At 31.6% G+C, this 12,256-nt stretch overlaps 1 protein-coding gene across 1 annotated transcript; it reads right to left on the bottom strand.

Annotated features, from left to right (window-relative positions):
- Positions 1 to 10,298: 10,298 nt before the first annotated feature.
- Positions 10,299 to 11,929, bottom strand: LOC110664488 (probable xyloglucan endotransglucosylase/hydrolase protein 6). The gene is made up of 4 exons (XM_021824205.2): positions 11,673 to 11,929; positions 11,450 to 11,550; positions 11,138 to 11,334; positions 10,299 to 10,964 (listed from the first exon to the last, which is right to left on the bottom strand). Exons 1-4 carry the CDS (start codon positions 11,860 to 11,862, stop codon positions 10,574 to 10,576), a joined length of 879 nt encoding a protein of 292 aa, XP_021679897.2. The 5' UTR covers positions 11,863 to 11,929; the 3' UTR covers positions 10,299 to 10,573.
- Positions 11,930 to 12,256: the final 327 nt, after the last annotated feature.

Below are 12,256 nucleotides of genomic sequence, written 5' to 3'. Positions count from 1 at the left end.
TATTGTAAATAAATTTTCGATGAGTATTTGTAGTCTTACTTATTTTGTACTTGTTATATTGATTATTTCATTAAATTTATCCACTTTCATTTTTGGTTGCCCAAGTAACCTATACTGGATGACTGGACTGGATAAACGGGTAAACTGGCACTGGGTATCAAGTACCTCGGGCCGTCACACCATCAGTCATATATGTGTCTCCGGTGCAAATGTAACGCTAATAAGTCAGTAATAACATTAGGCACAAGGCCAAGTATCAACATAATGTCAGAATGGCTAAAAGCCATGAAATCACAGAATGGCATAATGCCATATGCAGTACTGCTAACTGAATCCTATTGGCATGCCAAACAATCCAAAACAATCTTGTTAGGTATACTAGGGCATTTGACACTTTTGAATTTTTCAATTTTTGAATTTCAAGTTTTGGTATTACTATTCCCTTCATTAGTCAACAAAAATGTTGACTTTTGCATAGAAAATAGGTACATTGGTTTTAACACTCCCAACATACCACATTTTGCATTCAAAATTTGTTGGTATTGGTTACCAATACCATTTCTAAGCTTAAAATTAATGGAGCAGAATTTTCAGTTTTCATACCCTATATTTACTGTTCTATTAGTTACTGTTGCAGTGGAAATTTGAGAAAATTATAAACATAAAAGTTGTTCCTTATTTTGTCTAGTTGAATTTCTTTTTTTGAATCACTCCATTTGGAGTTTTTTAGCTCAAGTTATGGTCCAAAAACCACAACTGGCCAGATTGGAATTTTTCTGGACTGACTATATCTACAGTGCAGTGAATAGTGACTATAACTCCCTTGTTGGATAGGTTCTGGTCATAATTGGGGGTGGGTTTCTTCATGAAAGTTGTTGGTCTATATCTTAGCTTGTTGCTGGTAAAATTTCAGGTCAATTGGGCCATTCTACATTGAGTTATGGCCAAATGAACAATCACTGTTCATTTGGTCATTCTGCAGAAACAGGTTGCAGGACACCTGGATTGGGGCAAGTTTTTGGTCCACTTGGTTTGGTCTTATGGGCATGGTTTCTTCACCAAAGTTGTGCCATTATGTGTCTAGTTTCATGTCCAATTGGCCAAACATCAATTGAACCTCTACAATTCAAGTTATGGCTACCCAAACCTGCTGGACTCATGTCCAATTCTGCAGGTCACCTAGGGCAGCCACACTAAACCCAAATCCCATCACTAAACACACTTTATTTCTTGTTTACCCATAACCAAATGGTCAATAATTGACCATTAAAACTTCCATTTACCATCAATATGGCCAAACCCTAATATAGCTCAAAACCCTAATTTTCAAATATCCATTAATGCACATACATCAATTCAACATACTTAATGATGTTTATGTCTCATACTCATGTTCAAGACCACCCATATATAACTTAAATTCATTCAAAACTCATCAACACTTCCATCACTAAGGCTGCCAACAATTTTTAAGTGGTCCATACATGGATATGTTCTTTTAATTTCATGAATTTCTAACTAAATCCATATACCTAACTTCAAATTTAAAGAGAAAAATGGAGAGATATAGCACTAACCTTAGTGGCAGAATTTTCTCTTGACCCAACTTAGATTTTTCCCTCACTTTCTTTAGTTTTCTTGGCTGCCAAACACTTTAGCTAGAGTCTAGGGAAATTTTTAATATTGGAATATAGAGGAAATATGGTGAGTAGAGTGAGAGAATTGAGGTAGATGAAGAAAAATGGGAGAGGGCTTCAATGGAAGGTTACGGGCAGCTGAAACAAATGAGGAAGAAACTGAATTTTTGTCAATTTTTTTCCCTTTTTAATTGTGTTAATATGTGCTTGTCAAACTCCAATTGGTGGGAAAATTTAATTGCATTATGCTTACTTAAGCATGATGGCATATTTAAGCATTTACTTTCATTTTTCTTTTTCTTTCTTTTTTTCTCATTTTTAATTTATTTTTTAGTAATATTTATTCATATTTTATGTTATAATAATTATTTACTTAACTGGACAAGTCGGCCAAAAATCATCTCTGAAGACGAAATGACCAAAATGCCCTCCGTTTGGCTTAACGGGTCAAAATTGTCTGTACCGATTGAAAATTTTTTCTAAATATTTTCTTAGCATTCTAATGCTATAGGAACCTCAATGACCCTTCTTTGGAGTCCCAAAAATTATTTTATGAATTTTCTCTCGGGTCTAGGGCTCCTAGTTGCGAGAACCGCAAATTCCCACTGGGTTACCCATCGCTTGGGCATCGGCTCATTTAACTTGGTTGTATTTTATTTCTAAAATTTTTTCTAAATTTTTCTTATTAATATTTGAGTTAATTATGGTTCCTCACTTTAGTTTAAATATTTTTCCGGACGTTCTAGCTGTCTGGACCGACACTGGTCACCGGAACAGTAGAATGTAAGGAGTTGCTATCGGGAGGGTGTTACATTGTTTCCTAGCTGACTTCTCTAGGAACGCCACAGCTGAATGGTGTATCTGAAAGGAGAAATCGTATCCTATTAGATATGGTACGTAGTATGATGAGCTATACTGATATGCCAATCTCCTTCTGGGGATTTGCATTAGAATCAGCTTTGCATATTATGAATAGGATTCCATCAAAATCAGTTTCTTCCACACCTTATGAGATATGGCATTGAAGAAAATCAAGTCTTAAGCATGTTAAGATTTGGGGTTGTCCAGCTTATATCAAAAAGCTGAACATTGATAAATTGGAAACCATATCAGAAAAGGGTCGATTTGTTGGATATCCAAAAGAGAGTTTTGGATATTATTTTTATTTGCCTACATCACAAAAGGTTGTGCTAAGCAGATATGCTACTTTTCTTGAACAATAGTTTATTCAAGAAGGAGGCAAAGGAAGACAAATAGAGTTAGAATTGGAAAATTTTAACCAACCAACAAATCAAATGGATATAGATCCATCTAGTCAACCTACACCTATTAATGAAACATCTACAGTAATTCCTCGCAGATCAACCAGCATATCTCACCCACCAGTGAGATATGATTTCGTTCATGAAGATGAACAAGAGTTGTTTACTCATGAAGAAGTAGATCATGGAGATCATCCACTTACCTATGAAGAAGTTATATCAGATATAGACTCTTCAAAATGGATTGATGCGATGAAATCCAAAATTGATTCCATGTATAAGAATCAAGTTTGGGATCTTGTTGACCCACCTGAATGTATTGTACCTATAAGGAATAAATGGGTTTTCAAGAAGAAAATTGGATCTGATGGAAAGGTAGAGACCTATAAAGGAAGGCTAATAGCGAAAGGGTTTCGCCAAAGGCAAGGAATCGACTATGAGGAGACTTTCTCGCCTGTTGCCATGCTTAAATCAATTAGGATTCTATTAGCAATAGCTGCATACTATGATTATGAGATTTGACAGATGGATGTCAACATAGCTTTTCTCAATGGATACATTGAAGAAAACATTTTCATGGAACAATCTAGGGGTTTTAAATCCCAAGATGGTTCCAAAGTATGCAAGCTAAAGTGATCCATTTATGGGTTGAAACAAGCTTCGAGGAGTTAGAACATCCGTTTTGATGAAGCCATTAAGTCATTTGGTTTTATCAAAAATGAGGATGAGCCATGTGTATATAAGAAGGTTAGTGATAGTGCTATCACTTTCCATGTCATATATGTGGATGATATTCTGTTGATAGGTAATGACATAGCTATGTTGATAGCTGTAAAGGTATGGTTGTCAAATACATTCTCCATGAAAGACTTAAGAGAGGCAACATATATTCTTGGGATTCGCATATATAGAGATAGAGCGAAAAGAATAATTGGTTTATCCCAAAGTCTATGCTTGGAAAAGGTGTTAAAGAGGTTTAATATACTTGATTCCAAGAGAGGATTGTTACCAGTGAGACATGGTATTCGCCTTTCTAAAGAGATGTCTCTAAAGTCACCTGAAGAAAGAGATAAAATGGCTAGAATTCCATATGCTTCGACTATTGGAAGTTTGATGTATGCAATATTGTGTACTAGGCCGGATATCGCATATACTGTTAGTTTGACTAGCAAGTTTCAATCCAATCTAGGTTTGGAATACTGGATAGTTGTTAAGAATGTCCTTAAGCACTTGAGAAGAACTAAGGATTTATTCTTGATATATGGAAGTGGTGACTTGCAATTGGATGGTTATACTGATTCAGATTTTCAATCAGATATCGATGATAGAAAGTCTACGTCTGGGTATGTGTTCATTTGCAATGAAGGTGCAGTTAGTTGGAAGAGTTCCAAACAGAGTACGACTATAGATTCCACTACAGAGGTTGAGTTTATTGCTACATCAGATGCTGCAAAAGAAGCTATTTGGATAAAGAAGTTCGTAACAGAACTTGCAGTAGTTCCTTCTATTGAGTCAGCAGTTCCACTCCAATGTGACAACAATGGAGCAGTCATACAGGCCAAGGAATCCCGGTCTCACCAAAAATCCAAACACATAGAAAGGTGTACCACATTATTAGAGAAATAGTTGGGCGAGGCGATGTAGCCATGCAGAAAATAGCATCAGCTAAAAATCTAGCTGATCCATTCGTGAAGCCTATGTCACAAGCTCAGTTAGACTGACATCTTAAGAAGATGGGTCTAAGATATTGTAATGAATGGCTCTAGTGCTAGTGGGAGATTGTTAGTAGTATACTCTAGAGCATATCATTTAGTATATATTTTGTACATATTTTATTAATAAAAGACAATTCCACTTTTCCATTTACATAATGTATTTATGTGTAATAGAAAATGTCCATTGAGATTTTGTTAGAAATTTCATTATTAAGTTGTTAAGAATATGAGTGATAGTATTTCTAGTACAAAGTATCATAAATTGGTTCACAATCGAGGATACTTCATAATAAGGACATTACTTATCAGAAAGATTATAATCATGTTTGTTCCCAAGGTATTTATATGAGATATAAATAAGATGGAATGGTAAGTCTCATGCCATATAACAAACATGATAGGCACTTATACATGATAAGTAGGCCGAATTAGTGATGCATATAACAAGCACATGGAGTTTACTCTTATCAATGCATTGTCATATATCATATCAGTGCATATAGTCTTTAGACCTGAGATAATAAAGTTATCTTGTATATAGGTAGTTTGAGTTTGATACTGCTTTCATACTTATACTGTGTATGGGTATATGAGCATGTGTTGACTCCTATTAGTTATATATGGAGGTAGGTGTTTATCAAGAGGGAATCTGTTACCCTAAGTAAATAGGAATAAAATCCTATATTCATTTAATTGTTCTTGATGTTTCAAGTTTCTGGCCTGGATAGATAGATTTAGTCAGAAAAGAGTTTCTGACAAAAAAATATAATTAATCAAGAATTGGAATTAAAAAAAAACATAATATTCATAGCAAATGGGATTTGACATAAAACATGACTCCAGCCCCAATTGAGATTTTGTAACAGAGAGATTCTAGTGCATGGTAACATATGATTAAAGGTTCATTTGAGGTATTCCTTGTTGCTGATTGGGTGGCCATGGCACGCTATGCTAGGTGTCAACCATGGTTTATGATATGCCTAAAATAATTTAGAGAAATCATTTATAGTAAGAAAAAGTTCTGATGATATTAAGAGTTAAAGTCATATCTCATTGCCAATTAGTGATGAGCCTAGTGAGTCACACACATACACAAGATAATCACCAAGTAAAATGTGATTTAATTGATTAATTAAAGAGTTTAATTGATTAATTAAACAGGTTTGGTTTGCAATAAGATTGCAAAGTACCTAGCATGACTTGAAACCAAATCTAGGTTATTGGATGTATAGTATAAGTTAAATTTATATTTAAAGTGTTTATATATGAATTTAATTGTGAGAAATTAATTAATGGAGATTAATTAATTAATTTATATTTGATATAAATTTATTAGAAGAGAAGAAATAATGATTTTGGGTTGAGAACTCAAAATTACAACATAAGAGTAATTTGGTCATTTCACATTGGTGACATGTGGCACCATGAGATGGTGACATATGGCATCATAGTTTGTCATTTGTCTTCCTATCATGCAAGATGATCAAAGTCAAGATTAAGTATAGCTTTGACACTTGGCTTAATGTGATTAAGTTAATTAAACTTTAGATGCAATGTGATGATGACATGTGGCAAAGGTTTTAAGTGGTGACCTAATTATAAAAGGGAAAAGAAAGAAAAATTCAGCCATTCTCTTATTCTCTCTTATGTGTGGCGGCACTTCTTCCTCCCTCTCATCTCTTCATCCTTTCTCATCAATTCAAATAGAATTGTCTAAATTTCTTTGAATTAAAATTGCTAGAAATTGTTTCTAGTGTTCTATACACATCTATAACCTCTCTAAATGTAAGAACTCAATTTATAATTGGTTGGCAAGGCTTGAAAAGCAAGATTGGAGGCTGCCCATTGGTGATCTTGGTGTGGACAAGCTAGAGGGACAACACTTGGAGTTCTAGGTGCTTCCTAAAGGTGCCAATTACATCCATATTGCATCAAAGAAGTTAGTACTCTAACTTCTCTTTTAAACTAGGGTTTAAATGGATTAATTTTTTAATTCACAATCTTGAATGGCAAACATAGATCCTAATATATATTAAAAGTGTTTTAATATACAATTGAGCATTGAAATTAATTAGACATATAAAGAATGTGGTATGATACATGTAACCCTAAAAGAAAAATTTTGTAATTCAATGCTCTAATGAACAATTTTTCATGCTTCTGCTCCTTCATATACTTTGCTTCTTGTAGCATTTCCATTGACATTGACAAACAGACTATTTTGGCTGAACCATTATGGAGTGAAAGTGAAGCAAACCACAATTTTCCCTCCATTGCATTGGCAGATGTGCCAAATATAATCCAGTTAATACTTCTGTGGCTTATTGAATTTGTTTATAGCTTGGAAGGATGGTCCCCTACTTAGGACAGCTGAGTCCATATGTTGCTCAGGGCCGCAATGGTTGAAGATCTTCGTTTTACGTGTTCTTATTGAAATTGTTGCTGTTAGTACCTTCTTTTAAACTTCTACTACTTCTACCAATTGGACAAGGCTGGTTGCGAGGGGCGAGTGCAAGTTCTCTTTAATTTTGCAGTGAAAGTTAAGGATAAATTTCACCTCTTGGAATATATATAATTTGACAGTGAAATTTCTTGTGAAATAGTATATTTAATTTGGTTAGCCGTAAATATAGTTCATAAATGAAAATCATTTAATGTGTGTTTGTTCTCAGAATACGATCACATCATTATTTTGTTATTGATTTCCAGAGAAAGCGAAGTGACAGGCACACAGCAAATTTGTACCATTGACCACGATATATCGGGGCAATTGACAAAAAAAGTGTAATAAAAAAATGTAAAATACTAAAAAAGGGTGAGATTGAAACTAATTATCAAAAAGGGGTAAATTTTACTGAGGTGGAGAAGGTGAGTGCGGGACGCTAATTATAATAGCGTTTTTAAGGTCCGGACGCTATTCAAAATAGCGTCCGGGTGAAAAAGTTGAAAAAAGAGCTGGACGCTATTCAAAATAGCGTCCAGCTCCAATTTAAAGGTTGGACGCTACTTATAGTAGCGTCCAACCTTTTTTTTTTTTAATAATTTTATTTTATATTTTAAATAAAATATAAATATTATTTTAATAAATAAAATTATAATATGTAATATTATATATTATAATATTTTTATTATGAATATTATTTTTTAATTTAAAATTAAAATTTAAATAAATAAAAAATTAAAATTAAAAAATAAATAATTAAAAAAATTTAAGAAAAGTTGGACGCTACTATAAGTAGCGTCCAACTTTTCTTTAAATTTTTAATAATTTTATTTTATATTTTAAATAAAATATAAATATTATTTTAATAAATAAAATTATAATATTATATATTAATAAATAAAATTATAATATTATATATTATAATATTTTTATTATAAATATTATTTTTTAATTTAAAATTAAATTAAAATTTAAATAAATAAAAAATTAAAATTAAATAATTAAATAATTAAAAAAATTTAAGAAAAGTTGGACGCTACTATAAGTAGCGTCCAACTTTTCTTTAAATTTTTAATAATTTTATTTTATATTTTAAATAAAATATAAATATTATTTTAATAAATAAAATTATAATATTATATATTATAATATTTTTATTATTAATATTATTTTTTTAATTTAAAATTAAATTAAAATTTAAATAAATAAAAAATTAAAATAAAAATAAATAATTAAAAAAATTTAAGAAAAGTTGGACGGTCTAATTTTTTTTTAAATTTTTAATAATTTTATTTTATATTTTAAATAAAATATAAATATTATATTAATAAATAAAATTATAATATTATATATTATAATATTTTTATTATAAATATTATTTTTTAATTTAAAATTAAATTAAAATTTAAATAAATAAAAATTTAAAATTAAAAAATTAAATAATTAAAAAAATTTAAGAAAAGTTGGACGCTATAGTAGCGTCCAACTTTTCTTTAAATTTTTAATAATTTTATTTTATATTTTAAATAAAATATAAATATTATTTTAATAAAAAAATTATAATATTATATATTATAATATTTTTATTATTAATATTATTTTTTTAATTTAAAATTAAATTAAAATTTAAATAAATAAAAAATTAAAATAAAAAAAATAAATAATTAAAAAGACTTAAAAAAAATTAGACGCAACTTATAGTTTAATTTTTTTTAATTATTTTATTTTATATTTTTATTATAATTTTTTATTTTTTTAATTTATTTAAAATATAAAATAAAATAATTAAAAATATTATAGAATATATAATATTAATTATTATAATTTTATTTATTAGAAGAATATTTTTAATTTATTTAAAATATAAAATAAAATAATTAAAAATTTAAAGAAAAGTTGGACGCTACTTATAGTAGCGTCCAACTTTTCTTAAATTTTTTTAATTATTTATTTTTTAATTTTAATTTTTTATTTTTTTAAATTTTAATTTAATTTTAAATTAAAAAATAATATTTATAATAAAAATATTATAATATATAATATTAAATATTATAATTTTATTTATTAAAATAATATTTATATTTTATTTAAAATATAAAATAAAATTATTAAAAATTAAAAAAAAGGTTGGACGCTACTATAAGTAGCGTCCAACCTTTAAATTGGAGCTGAACGCTATTTTGAATAGAGTCCAGCTCTTTTTTCAATTTTTTTTCCCCGGACGCTATTTTGAATAGCGTCCAGATCTTAAAAACGCTATTATAATTAGCGTCCCGTACTCACATTTTTCACCTCAGCAAAATTTACCCCTTTTTGGTAATTAGTCTCAAACTCACCCGTTTTTAGTATTTTGTATTTTTTATTACACTTTTTTTATCAATTGCCCGATATATCGTCTATTCACTCTATTGGGAACCATAAATCACACTCCATGTATTCAATTATGTACTGTGAAGCCTATATTGAATCATTATATTTGGTAGCATGGGGCTGTGGGATTTTGTAACTAGGAGGTCTGGAGACATGTCTATGGGAAGATTTAAAACTTCACTTTCTATGTAAGAATTGTGCTCGATGATGTGTACACCGGCGCATATATCACATATATAGATTAAATAATGTCTTGCAAAAATTTTGCATATAAATATGTAAATTGATCTATTTTATATGTAAATATTACCATATATGTTGTGTTCAAGATTGACCAGTTGTGGACACAAATTTTGGTTTACGTCACATAAATGTAATAAACCTACATTGCAGGTCTGGATGAATTTCTTCTGGCCATACACCAACTAATTACTTGAGTGAAGATCAATTTTTTTTTTTGGGTACATTTGGCTTTAATATGGAAACCTGAGTTACAGCTTATTAGTTGTGTGAAGATCAATTTAGGCCTCATATACTTGCAAGTAACCCTCGACTCGGGGACCACATACGTGTATGCATTGCATATGCCAAGATTACTTGTACAATCTTGAGATTCAGGGATCATATGTATCGTTCCTGGGGGACTGGACAGAGGAAGAAGGGGGACCAATTAATGAAAAAACCAATTAATTGATGGGTAGCAATTCAAGACAATATACGTACTCCAGATTTTGGCAATTCTCTATTGACTTATGGTATAACATTTTCATGGACCATTTAATAGGCCAACCATTTTCTCTGGATCAATTTCATCGATTGGAAGTACCAACAATAGAATTTTTTTTTTCCAGCTTTTGAAAATTGACACACATTTCAACGATCATGCACAAGCTTTTTATTTGGCACAGAATTATGTGCACCAGATGCATACACGTATGCTTACAAGTATAGACATATTGACTTTTGTCCACTTTGAAAATCAAACTCAACAGAAATTTATTCCCATTTCCCCCTAATATGCATGGCTAATAATGTGTACTAGGACACGTACTTAAGATATACATGAGACGTTTCAAGTATATGATCCTATATCAATTTATATGTACGAAATTGTTTCATAGGTTGTGCTTGTTTGCCTGAAAATTTTCAGACTCGGGCCATGCACTCCGGTGGAGCAACCGGGTATCGAGACTTGTCAGTACAGTAGTCGTAGATCATGTGGTTCATACGAACCCACCTATATTTCCTAGCTTCTACTGCGTTGAGGGATTGGTAAGTAGCACCCTCCCACCAGTTTCTGGGGTTTGAGGCACAATTTGCTGGTCCTGGGACTGGACATCCTTCAATGTCAAAGTCCTTGTAGTATGCATAGAATGGGGCTTTGCTCCAGTCAATCTTTTCCAGGCCACCCCTTGTTGCCCAATCATCGGCTTCCCATAATGTTGAATATACTCCCATAGACTGGAGCTTGGGGTATGGGATTCCTTTTGCTTCATTATTCTTGTAAACCCTGATAGGCACATCATCTACATAAAACCTGCAACCCCACCAGAAGTAACATAATTAAGATCACTACTTAATATTGTCACAACTAATACTGATCTTAATAAATATATGGCATTAATAAATATGATAGACAGTTGCCCTCTTGCTTAAGCTTTTATTGATAAATGATGGATGATTTTTTTACTGCAAACCAATTAAACTTACACAATTTGGCGATGGTTCCAGAGGATAGTGTACAGGTGGAAGTCTACGGAAGGGTCAAACCACAAGTTAATTCTTTGTTCTCTGTCACCCTTTCCATGAGCATAGATATTTGTTTGGACTGTGTATGGCTGTCCTGTTCTATTCCCCAAGAATTCAAAGTCCAGTTCGTCTCGTATATTGTCTGTGTCCGAATTCATCTATAACAAAGTTCAAGCAAACCAAAATAGAAAATAAAATAAAATAAAATTTCAACATTCGAAGCACAGAGATTAATGGGGTCTTGTTTTTTTCTTCCATTAATTAACAACATACATAAAAGGCTGTGACAGTTCCTGCAGAGTCTCCAGGGATGAGCTTGATCCTCATGCTTACACGACCAAACAAGTACTGCATCTTGGAGGCAAACCCACATCCTGAAATGCAACAAATGTTAAAAGTAATTAATAACTACGATCATACAACGTTATTGTTAATTTTGATCATAATAATCTAATTAATTAGTTAATAATTAAAGTAAGTCCACGAAAAGTTTAACCTGAGCTTTGGTCTAGAACGAGTTGGATAGCCCTCCCTCCATCGATTTGCCTGATATGGGATTCAGACCAAGTGACTTTAAAATCCTGAAGAAAAGTTGCAGGTCTAGCAGAGACAGGGAGAGAAAATGCAAGAAAATAAAAGAAAAGGAAGAAGAAAGTAGCATTTCTTAAGTAGAGACACAAGGCCATGTTTTGTATGTGTACTTTTGAGTAGAAGATTAAGAGTATGGTACATAAAGAGGGTTATGGGGGTGAAGAGTTTATATAGGTGTGGAGATTAAGGGTAGTGAGGGCTAGATGATGGTGACTGCTGCCATCCGATGGAAAGCAACATTTAGCGTTTGGCTTTCAAGTCCAGCTAATGGCAAGCCGTCATTAGGCCCTACTCAACCGTGAAAGTTAGCGGTTCAAGCTCTCTTTTTCTCTTGTATCCTCAGAATTGTTCATCTTTCTGTAGATGATACTTGGGAAGTGACTATCTGCGATAGTAGATCGAACTATTAGTGTGTGGATGCTACTAAAACTTGGGGCTTCCCTGCCCTGATCTCTCCTATAAAGGGAACAGTAGTAAATCTTCAATGAT

Source organism: Hevea brasiliensis, chromosome 10, assembly GCF_030052815.1.
Source record: "Hevea brasiliensis isolate MT/VB/25A 57/8 chromosome 10, ASM3005281v1, whole genome shotgun sequence".
In the NCBI taxonomy this organism is placed as follows: Eukaryota; Viridiplantae; Streptophyta; class Magnoliopsida; order Malpighiales; family Euphorbiaceae; genus Hevea; species Hevea brasiliensis.
This window is presented reverse-complemented; position numbering and strand designations above follow the sequence as displayed.